This window comes from Macaca fascicularis, chromosome 12 (genome assembly GCF_037993035.2).
Source record: "Macaca fascicularis isolate 582-1 chromosome 12, T2T-MFA8v1.1".
In the NCBI taxonomy this organism is placed as follows: domain Eukaryota; kingdom Metazoa; phylum Chordata; class Mammalia; order Primates; family Cercopithecidae; genus Macaca; species Macaca fascicularis.
Genome location: NC_088386.1, coordinates 126,993,886 through 127,006,106, shown reverse-complemented (window position 1 = coordinate 127,006,106; position 12,221 = coordinate 126,993,886). Strand labels below are relative to the sequence as shown.

Genomic DNA, 12,221 nt, shown 5'->3' with positions numbered 1-12,221 from the left:
TGGTCTTAAACTCCTGACCTCAGGTGATCCACCCACCACTGCCTCCCAAGTGCTGGGATTACAGGCGTATGCCACCATGCCTGGCCCCAGGGCTACTTCTTTTATTTATTTATTTATTTATTTATTTATTTATTTATTATTATTGTACTTTAAGTTGTAGGGTACATGTGCATAACGTGCAGGTTTGTTACATATGTATACTTGTGCCATGTTGGTGTGCTGCACCCATCAACTCATCATTTACATCAGGTATAACTCCCAATGCAATCCCTCCCCCCTCCCCCCTCCCCATGATAGGCCCCTGTGTGTGATGTTCCCCTTCCTGAGTCCAAGTGATCTCATTGTTCAGTTCCCACCTATGAGTGAGAACATGCGGTGTTTGGTTTTCTGTTCTTGTGATAGTTTGCTAAGAATGATGGTTTCCAGCTTCATCCATGTCCCTACAAAGGACACAAACTCATCCTTTTTGATGGCTGCATAGTATTCCATGGTGTATATTTGTTTCACCATGTTGGACAGGCTGGTCTTAAACTCCTGACCTCAGGTGATCCACCCACCACTGCCTCCCAAGTGCTGGGATTACAGGCGTATGCCACCATGCCTGGCCCCAGGGCTACTTCTTAAGACTATTTCAAATGGCCACACACAGTGGCTCATACCTGTAATCCCAGCACTTTTGAGAGGCCAAAACAGGAGGATTCGCTTGAGTCCAGGAGTTCGAGATCTGCCTAGGCAACATAGCGAGACCCTGTCTCCACAAAAAGTTAAAAAATCAGGCAGGCACGGTGGTGTGTGCCTGTAGTTCTAGCTACATGGGAAGCAAAGGTAGGAGGAGGATCGCTTGAGCCCAGTAGTTTGAGGCTGCAATGAGTTGTGATTGTGCTACTGCACTCCAGCCTGGGTGACAGTGAAACCCTGTATCAAAGTCTCTAAAAAGAAAAAAGAAAAAAAAAAAAAAAAGACAATTTCAGCTGCATTATAGCTTTTGCAAAATACGAACATTTAGAACATACTGTACTGCTAAAAAAATTATTTATTAATTACTAATAAATATTGTGGAAAATATTATCTCTGGGAAAAAGGAGTTAACAATAGTTTTAAGTCTTTCTGCATAGAAAGATACCCTTAGTTTACCTTTTCCCAGCACCATGATGACAAAAACCTATTAAGACATGTGGAATGTCCACTGTGTGACCAGGCAGTATTACTTATTGCTGATAACTATATTTGGATTAGGAGAACTATGAGTGGAAAAAACATTTTAGAAAACATGGGCATTGGCTTTCCTGTGCAATGCATCTCCTGTAATAGATCACGTTCCTTAGGGGTCCCGGGGTGTGTGTGGGGGGGTTGTTTGTTTTTAGAGATACGGTCTTGCCCTGTCGTACAGGCTAGAGTGCGGTGGTATAATTATAGCTCATGGTCCACTTCACTTTCCAGAGCAGCTGGGATTACAGGCATGAGCCACTGCACCCACTAGGGGTATGTGGAAGCTAACTTCACTGGCCTTAAAAAGAAATAAATGGTTCCTGTTCTTCACTGGATTTCCCTATCCTAGAGCGGCCACATATACTTACAAGGTCTCGTCCCTTACAAATGAGGGTGCTCCTTGCAGTAGGATTTTAGAAGTTGTACCTGAATGGCTTTAAGGACTTCCATTTATATAGGACTGTTATCCCGTCCCATATCCTTCTGAAAAGCTAAGTGAACCTAGTGCTAGGTTATGGCCTGTTGGGTCCAGTAAATGAGAATCACAACCTAAGATCATTGGTGGTGGTCATGTGCTGGGGATGCTGGAGTCACCTAGACACTTATTATCTATCTGCAAGCTTTTCCATCCACCCTACTCCCAAGAAAGGTCAGAGTACTTACAGCAACATGTAGCAGGCGTCGAATTGCTTTGTTGTTACCAGAGCCACAATAAGCCATGGCTACAGTATACATTCCAGACCTTCGAAGAATTGGGTCCTAACAAAAATAATTTAACATTAATCATCAACTTATTTCAAACAGTAACTTCTACAGTCTAACAGGCATAGAGGCATCCACCAAGTAAGCTGGTCTCAGGTAGGAAATGATGAGCTCAACAACTCTTTTGTGGTTGGTAGTTTTTGAAATAAATGGGGCAATAAAACACATAAATACAGAAGGAGGTAGCTGCTCTTAATTCCCACTATGCTATGCAATATGCCTGCCCTGCTTCATACTTTTTAGGAAGTATAAAGTCAAGTCAACGGCAACAGCCACTCCTATGGCAGTCCACTTCCTTTTATCAATCAAGCAAGGAAGTTGGCTTCTAATTCTACATTTTTACCTTATTTAAATTCCTGGGTACTGAGTGCTGAGTGGAAGAAAGATGGACCCTGATAACTGAACAAATTAATTAATAATTTTATCAATAAACTATAACAGTTCTTTTTATCAGATTATAGAGAACAGTTATTACCTGCCACTACCTACCTACCATATACAACACCATTATAAAAACAAAACAAAAGGCAATGGAAAAAAAACCTCATCCAAATAAACAAATATAGAGATTGGCACTGTTTTCTGATAAAAGAATAATGAAGTAAACTTTGTATCTTATTAAATGACTACCAAATCATTCCAAAAATATTAATTTCTTTTTTTTTTTGAGATGGAGTCTCGCTCTGTCACTGAGGCTGGAGTGCAGTGGTTCGATCCCTACTCACTGTAACCTCTGTCTCCCAGGCTCAAGTGATTCTCGTGCCTCAGCCTCCCAAGTAGCTGGGATTACAGGTGCCCACCACCATGCCCAGCTAATTTTTTTTCTATGTTTAGTAGAGACAGGGTTTCACCATGTTGGCCAGGCTGGTTTTGAACTCCTGACCTCAAGTGATCCACCTGCCTCGGCCTCCCAAAATGCTAGGATTACAGGTGAGAGCCACCGCACCTGGCCCAAAAATATTATTTCTAAAAGAAATCAACTCGTGAATTCCTAAAGAACTATGCTGAATCTGCTTATGAGTATTACCGATCTGAAGCTATAGTAAAATTTAAAATCCTCAAATTACTCCCATGTACTTTTCTAATCAGTGCTTTTATTTCTTAAATTCTATTAGGCTTCATACACATTGCAAGAAGTTTTATGAATAAATGTACCTACATGTTCTGATGGGAACAGAGTTAATTTCCAGTGAAGTTAAGTGTTTTTTACATGCTGGAGATAAATGGACAGTGAGGGATGTATGTGATCTCACCTTGTCACGACAGAGAGATTCAATGAGAGCATCAGCCTCTTCCATCCTCCCGTACATTACTAATGCAATGCCAACTGCAAGACCACGCAGAATCTTCTCATGTTGAGTTTCTTGTGCATAACCGACCATGTCCTCAATAGCCTGGGCATTTTTAGAGCCCAACATAACCAAACCTAGGGCCAGGCCAGCTGCTTCCCCTAGCAAGTAACGAGTCAAATGTTAACAAAGAGTTATGTTTTTAAAGTCAATGAAACATCCAACTGAAAGTAGCACGTTTTTTGCATAAACTATCAAAAAACCACTAGCTTCTGACAGCATTTTTTAAAACCATTTGGTAAAAAGGATACTTTATGTGGAAGCACAGTCATACATTTAGGGTTGTTTTCCTTTTAAACTTTGACAGACTATACCATCAAATCCTATAGTGATTTCAAAGGAGACATTTAGATAACATTTTTTCTACATTATCACCAAGCAGTATGGAGTAAGTAGATCACTCTAATAAATTCCTATTTGCAAAAGTCAGTTATGCAAGTGGACACACAGGATATACCATTTTAGAAAGCCTATATATCATAAAACTTGTTTTAAAAGATAACTTTGACAAATGGAACAAAATTCACTTCAAGTATAGAAATCCATCGTAATTTTAAGAGGCTACAAAATATAGGTAGAAACTAACGTAATTATATTTACATTAATTAATACTTAAGTTTGTTAGCTTTAGAAAGAAATGCTTACCTGTCACTGCATCATCCTGATAAAGGTTTGTTTTTAGCAAATCATAAACATCTTGACGTGCAGTTCCCATGGCTGCCAAACCAAGGCCCAGACTGCCACCATGTCTAACGATCTAAGGAAAAAACATAGATTCCACTGATTTGGTACACTATACTTAACATACAAGCTCTTATTCTAATTTCAAAATATAGTTTCACATTAAATATGCAGAGGTGGGCTCAGTAAGAATGATCAAAGGATTTGATAATCAAAAGGTCAGTGACAAACTCAGCAATTTCAGTTTTTTGTTTGAGACGTAGTTTCACTCGTCACCCAGGCTAGAGTGCAATGGTGCAATCTGGGCTCACTGCAACCTCCGCCTCCTGGGTTCAAGTGATTCTCCTGCTTTAGCCTCTCGAGTAGCTGGGATTACAGGTGGCTGCCACCACGCCCGCCTAATTTTTGTATTTTTAGTAGAGACAGGGTTTCACCATGTTGGCCAGGCTGGTCTGGAACTTCTAACCTCAGGTGATCCGCCTGACTTGGCCTCCCAAAGTTCTGGGATTATAGGTATGAGCCACCATGTCCAGCCCAGCAATTTCAGTTTTAATAGAATGATATTTGCTGATGCCAAAAAATAATGAGCTGAGGCTGGATTGGTGGCTCATGCTTGTAATCCCAGCACTTTAGGAGGCTGAGGTAGGAAGATCACTTGAGCCCAGAAGTTTGAGACCAGCCTGTGCAACATACGGAGATTCAGTCTGTCCAAAAAAATAAACACAAATTAGCTGAGCATGGTGGTGCATGCCTGTGATCCCAGCTACTCAGGAGGCTGAGGTGGAAGAATGGCTTGAGCCCAGGAAGTTGAAGCTGCAGTGAGCCATGATCATGCCACTGCACTCCAGCCTGGGCAACACAGCAAGAAACTGTCTCAAAAAATAATGATAATAAATTAAAAATAGTGAGTTGCAAAATGAACGTGAGAAAACACAGTGGGCAGAGAGAGGCCAACTCTCTTTCAGTAGGTTTACATGAGAAGGGGAGGAAAAAGACTGAACAACTAAGAGGGAGATGTCAAGAAAATAATTTTGTTTAGGATAGATGAGACCTGAGTATGTTCATGGGCTGAGGGAAAGGAGGCAGTACAGAGTGAGAGGCTAAAGACAGAGGAGAAAAAGGTATCTAATGGAACATGGTTGTGAAGAAAGTGGTTGAAAATGAGGTCAGAGTACATCCGAAATATATACATTTGAAAGAAGAAACTTTAGTGGTCATCTGTCATTTTTGTCATTTTTGAATGCACGGCATCCTTCTGTTGGTGACAGCATCCCAACATTCCCTTGGTAATACTCCTCCCCACTGGTTAGAGTGGGACTGTCATTTAAGAAGCTCCCACCTTCTCCTAGCCAAAGTGTGACCCAACCCAGAGCAATACAATGCTCCTTCTTTGGAATTTTTGTCTTTCTTAAGTGGAATAACCCAATGGCCAGAAATGTTTCAAGTTCATTCATCCTGAAGGTAGGGTCCTGAAAAGGCTATTTCATTAGTTCCTGTTATCTAGCATCTGTGGTGTTGCTCTGGCTCCTTAACCTTTGTGAGAACTAGTTTATCAGCCTTTCTGTTAATTATATAAGGTATTTCCAATAAACTTCTTATTCGAGTTAGTTAGAAATGGTTTTTAATGCTGTCTATTGGTGTTTCTTTTTTGTAACCATAAACCCTATCCCATAAGAAAGTTTTTTACCTGAGACCAGAGGAAATAAGGTAAAAATGTGTGTACTTGCACACATGATTTGTGGCTAAGGGGCTTATTAATTGAGACAGATCATCCTATTGGCTTCAATCTTTTCACTTATGCATGAGGGCAAGGTTTTCTGGATCACTTAACTACTCTCCTGATGGCCCTCACTCCAGTATAGAAGTCAGTCTAAAATTGTATTTTAAGGTTCCTTAAAATAAGAACAGGGCTACTTAGTAAGCTTTTCCAAAAGATTTACATTTTAAACAATTATCAAAGATCAAAACAAGCAAGGATTCTAACTTCTGAGAGACTGCAATTTCTTTTTTTTTGTTGTTGAGATGGAGTCTCGCTCCGTCGCCCAGGCTGGAGTGCAGTGGCGCGATCTTGGCTCACTGCAAGCTCCGCCTCCCAGGTTCACGCCATTCTCCTGCCTCAGCCTCCTGAGTAGCTGGGACTACAGGCACCTGCCACAGCGCCCGGCTAATTTTTTGTATTTTTTAGTAGAGACGGTTTCACCGTGGTCTCGATCTCCTGACCTTGTGATCCGCCCGCCTCAGCCTCCCAAAGTGCTAGGATTACAGGCGTGAGCCACCGCGCCTGGCTTGCAATTTCTTTAGGCCTTAATTTCCAGCAAAATGTTAGGGCCCAAACTAGATGATAACTAAGGTCACTTGTAGTTTTAACATTTTAAGATGAAAGTGTGGGAATACAACATGTTTTACAAATACATGCAGGGCTTAAAGGAGCGAGAAACACAATTTTTAGCTCATCAAGAAGGAAATGAAATTACCTAAAAAAAAAAAAAAACAAAAAAACAAAACCCAAAAAAAACCCAAGATAATAGTTGTTTTGGGTATTCCTAAATCCTATGAAATCTCCAGTCACTAAAATAATTTGGCAAATATGTTATCCTGGATTCTTGAGTTTTGGAAACTTAGTTTTCCATTTTAGTACTTACATCATTGCTGGCATTCTTAAGCTGATTAAGCAGATAGTCAATTATATCACCACCATGATTGGCATGAATAAGACCTAGTGCATAGAGACCTCCACCTTCCTGATAGGCTGATCCTGGAGAAGTATCCTTGGGAAGGTATGTTGCCATTAACTGTAATGCTTCTTTTTCATGACCCTGTAAAGGTAAGCCATGACAAAGCTGTCAAAAAGAGAAAGTAAGAAGAAAAAAGACACAATGTTTTCTATGACTACTGCCTTTTCCCCAGAATGTTCACTTGCTAAGAGAGGAGGTAGGGGGCTCTCTCTCATATAATTGTATCACTCAAACAAGAGGACAAGCCTTTAAGAGACCCAGTTACACCCTGGTTAGAAAAAAAAAAATCACAAATGCTTCAATTTTTTTTCCCTTTGTTTTATAACATTTGCCCAAATCCATCTCAGATCTCAGACTATGCAAATAACATTTCAATTTATCCTTTCAATGGCTTATACAGTCTTTATAGAAATAAATTTCCACTTTTTATTAAAAACAAACACACATATAAATATTTTAGTATCTTATTTACTTTAGCCTTCCCTACAAGATGACTTATCTGACTTAACAAAGTGTACTTGTTAATGAATTATAATAAACTTTTACTTTTTCTTAACCCCAGAAAAATTACTTCTTTTCAGATGCCTGTTTACACTGACCAATATATGTTACCTTATGAATTACACCCAAACTGGCTGTAGCAGTAAATTTTGCCCAGTTAGTGGCTCTGGCCAACCATTCCAAGTTATCTCTGTAAAAAAAGAAGATGTAGTTATTTTAATTAGTATTAAAACAAATGAATTCCTTAAAGCTTTTTAACACTAAGGTCAAAAACATTAAAATTTTACCTTGAACACTTTCAAATTACTTTGTGGATCTCAAGTTACTACTGATTCTATTTTCCCTCTTAAGCTGTTCTTAGTATTTTAAGGATTTTTTAAATGCATGATATGTGATTCTACTATAAATAAAAAAAAAATTATATAAAATTTTAGAGCTTAATGTATTTCCTTCAAGAGACTACAATCAAGCCAAGTAATAAAAGGAATTAATTTTACCTTAAAACAAGTAGAAATACACAATAACAAATACATAAAATAGCAAAAATATACTTTAGAATTAATGACTGGTTAACAAGGGAACTACTGTTAACACAGTGTCTGTTAAAAAGGATTTTAGGCCGCGTGCGGTGGTTCACGTCTGTAATCCCAGCACTTTGGGAGGCCGAGGTGGGCGGATCACCTGAGGTCAGGAGTTCAAGACCAGCCTGACCAACATGGCAAAACCCCACCTCTACTAAAAATACAAAAATTAGCCGGGCATAGTGGTGTGCGCCTATAATCCCACCTACTTGGGAGGCTGAGGCAGGAGAATCACTTGAACCCAGGAGATGGAGGCTGCAGTAAGCCCAGATTGCATCACTGCCCTCCGGCCTGGGGCACAGAGTAAGACTGTACCCAAAGAAAAAAAAGATTTTAAACCAAAGTGGAAATCACCAAGCATATTTACCTAAGAAACTGGTCACTGGTTGTCCCACAGTGCATAAAAGAGTTTGCTATAACGGTTGCTGTATGACATACGGAATTCCGTACTGCATCCTGCAACAACAAATAGAGAATTGTTTCATCACTGGCAAAGTATTCATATATGCACACCCTCACACACACAGTCAGAGGTCCTATTTTGTGGTAAAAGCATGAACAAATTGAACTGAGATTTAAAATATGGATTTTGGCTATTTCTTTTATAAAGACTAAATAGCTAGTTTACACAAACAAGCAAGTCAAAGTTTTATTTGCAGTTTTAACAGAGCTTAACGGCAGATTTTAGGTGGGGAATTTAGACAGCGGATTTTCTATCCTTTGGTTTAAACTTGCTTTTTCTCTTCTGCATCTTGCTGAAGGTCTCCAAGGTATTGCGATAACCTGAGGAGCAGTGCTGCACCTCTGACAGTTACCAAATAATTTTGTTTATTTTTAGTTTTTGAGACAGAGTGTTGCTCGGCTGCCCAGGCTGCAGTGCAGTGGCGTGATCTCAGCTCACTGCAGCCTCCACTTCCAGGGTTCAAGGGATTCTCCTGCCTCAATCTCCCAAGTAGCTGGGATTACAGGTATGTACCATCACGCCTGGCTAATTTTTGTATTTTAAGTAGAGATGGGGTTTCACCATATTGGCCAAGCTGGTCTTGAACTCCTGACCTCAGGTGATCCGCCTGCCTCGACCTCCCAGAGTGCTGGCATTACAGGTGTAAGCCACCGTACCTGGTCAAATTTTGTTTATTTTTAATGAGACTATATTATAAAGACTAGCTTTAAATTCTCATGAATGGAGACCATATGATTCTGCATATTTTTTGCCATTTGCAAAGACTATATTAAAAGTTTCAAAAAGCATTCTTACATATGTTTCAATCAAACAACTATTTAACCATCCACTAATATATGGCTATAAAAAAATGACTTTGGGAAGGGGTATTGGGTAAATAAGAGAAGGAAGATTTTTAATGTTATATATCTTTTTATATTAAAATATTTTGAATCAAATATATTCCTTGCTAAAAAATTAAAATTAGTATTAATAACTGTTAAGATCAGTATCTCAAAAAACGTTGCAACAAGATAAGAACTGCTGCTCTCAAGGACATCGTAGTTCAATGGGAAATACAGACACATAAACAAACTGAATTAGTATTCTTTTTTTTTTTGTAATAAAAGGAAAGCACAGATTTATTGAAATGAAAGTACACTCCACAAAAGTGGAGCAGGCTGAAGCAAGCAGCTCAAGAGCCTATATTAATATTCTGATTGTGCTATTTGTCTAACTGCTCCATGTATACATTAAAAATGAAAAAATGAGTTAACTAAGCTTCCCAACAAGAGACAAACATAAAAACAGGAGCTCAGGCCGGGCACGGTGGCTCATGCCTGTAATCTCAGCACTTTGGGAGGCTGAGGCGGGCAGATCACAAGGTCATGAGATCGAGACCATCCTGGCTAACACGGTGAAACCCCGTCTCTACTAAAAATACAAAAAACTAGCTGGGCGAGGTGGCAGGCGCCTGTAGTCCCAGCTACTCGGGAGGCTGAGGCAGGAGAATGGCATGAACCTGGGAGGCGGAGCTTGCGGCGAGCAGAGATCACACCACTGCACTCCAGCCTGGGCAACAGAGCGAGACTCCATCTAAAAAAAAACAGAACAAAAAACAAAAACAAACAAACAAAAAAACTGGAGCTCAATCATTGCTAATTTTCTTCCTTTCCAACAACTTCAAAAGGATCATTGATTGCTATTTTTTCAAAACTTACTTTTTCCTTAATTAGAAATAAAATACAAGAAAGTATCCAACAAGAAATATTATAATTACTTACATTCAATGAAGAAGTAAATATTTATAAAAACCCTCTCTTATTGATGAATTTCTTACCTTTGTGTTTTTTAGAATCATTAGGTCTGTATTATTGTTTCGTATTAAGAACTGCAGATGTAACTCAATAGCCATTTCACCACTTAAAATTTTAATCATTTTCAAAGTCTGGTCCTTAGGCTCTGGACTCTGCCAAATCAAACAAAAAAAAATGAAAACTCATAAACAGTATTACTATAATCCACTAATCCAACTTTTTTCATCAGCCCTAAACCAGTGAAATCCAAGCAGTCCATTTTAAGAGAAAGGATAATTTATTTCTTTATTAGATGCTACTGAGATAACACACTAGCTCGATGGAAGAATACAATTCATCCCCCACTGGCTTTCAACATAAAATGTTTAAATATTCAAAAAAAACTGGGAAAGAATAATTACTGATGACATGCAGGAAAATTACTTTTCATTAAATGAGTCCATTTATATTTTAATTGAGAAACTTCCTCCTTGAAATTGAGAAAACTGAATAATCAACATATATATAAACATGGAGTATAGTGGTGCAATCTTGGCTCACTGCAACCTCTACTTCCCAAGCTCAAGCGATTCTCCCGAGTACCTGGGATTAAAGGTGTATGCCACCATGCTCAGTTAATTTTTGTATTTTTAGTAGAGACGGGGTTTTGCCATGTTGGCCAGGCTAGTTTCGAACTCCTGACCTCAGGTGATCCACCCACATCGGCCTCCCAAAGTGCTGGGATTACATGCATGAACCATAGCACCCAGCCTTGATTTTATGTATGAACTACCATGCCACCAACACAACTTTCCAACCAGACGAAGAACAGCTGAAGTTTATATACCTGAGCATCAGGAACCAAAAGTCCTGATACAGGAAGCATTTACATCTAACAGACCACCACTGTAATATTTACCCTACCCTTCCAATACACCACAAACATTAAAAACAACAAAAACAATTAACCTCCCTCCCATATATGTTGCCATTTGCTAGAGACCATACCTTTTTCTCACTTTGTGACAGCTAATTTGAAGTTGTTTCAGACAGAAATAACTTCTGCCTGAAGTAAGGATCTAAGAATTTGATTTCTTCTAAATGTTTTTTTGGGACCAATTTTTAAAACTTTAATCTTTACAGAAATTCGTTTTTATAAAATGACTTTGGTATCAAACTTAACAATACACTTTAATAAAAGCAGGTATATAATACGTACTTAAAAGAATTTACAGGCCGGGCGCAGTGGCTCAAGCCTGTAATCCCAGCACTTTGGGAGGCCGAGACGGGCAGATCACGAGGTCAGGAGATTGAGACCATCCTGGCTAACACGGTGAAACCCCATCTCTACTAAAAAATAAAAAAAAAAAAACTAGCCGGGTGAGGTGGCGGGCACCTGTAGTCCCAGCTACTTGGGAGGCTGAGGCAGGAGAATGGCATAAACCCGGGAGGCGGAACTTGCAGTGAGCTGAGATCCGGCCACTGCACTCCAGCCTGGGCGACAGAGCGAGACTCCGTCTCAAAAAAAAAAAATTTACAGTATCCTATGGAAATATATATTAAGTAATAATCTCGACTTCAAAAAGCACACTCACTGGGCATTGTGGCTTGGCTCGGTGGCTCATGCCTGTGATCCCAGCACTCTGGGAGGCCAAGGCAAATGGATTGCTTGAGCTCAGGAGTTCATGACCAGCCTGGGCAACACAGCGAACCCCGTCTCTACAAAAAATACAAAAATTAGCCAAGCATGGTGGTGCACGCCTGCAATCCCAGCTACTTACTTGGGAGGCAAAGGTGGGAGGATAGCTTGAGCCTGGCAGGCAGAAGTTGTAGTGAGCCAAGACTGTGCCATTGCATGCTAGCCTGGGTGACAGATCAAGACCCTGTCTCAAAGGAAAAAAAAAAAAAAAAGCATACTCACTGCTTCTGGTGTCTTTCCTACAAATGCATTGCCTGTCTTTTCTTCTGTTTCCATCGAGTCACTGAAATGAAAAGAACCAACAATCAATAATTTTTTCTGAAGAGAAGTACAATTTGTTTATACCACAGATCTGAACCATGTCCAAACTGAATATTTTGCAAGAAAATAATGTTTACTTAAGTATTACCACTAAGAAATAAAAAATTCTACACATCTTTAAGATGGAGGCAATCCAGTTATTAAA

General features: G+C 39.5%; 1 protein-coding gene across 1 annotated transcript in view; it reads right to left on the bottom strand.

The window, feature by feature from the left end:
* Window positions 1-12,221, bottom strand: part of PSMD1 (proteasome 26S subunit, non-ATPase 1) — a 122,597-nt gene that overhangs the window by 89,459 nt on the left and 20,917 nt on the right. Inside the window, exons 8-15 of the mRNA XM_005574575.5 lie at window positions 11,978-12,038; window positions 10,101-10,229; window positions 8,186-8,274; window positions 7,349-7,427; window positions 6,644-6,817; window positions 3,966-4,077; window positions 3,225-3,421; window positions 1,873-1,968 (exon numbers count right to left, since the gene is read on the bottom strand). Of these exons, the coding sequence (XP_005574632.1) occupies window positions 1,873-1,968; window positions 3,225-3,421; window positions 3,966-4,077; window positions 6,644-6,817; window positions 7,349-7,427; window positions 8,186-8,274; window positions 10,101-10,229; window positions 11,978-12,038 (937 nt within the window). The remainder of the gene's footprint in view (window positions 1-1,872; window positions 1,969-3,224; window positions 3,422-3,965; window positions 4,078-6,643; window positions 6,818-7,348; window positions 7,428-8,185; window positions 8,275-10,100; window positions 10,230-11,977; window positions 12,039-12,221) is intronic.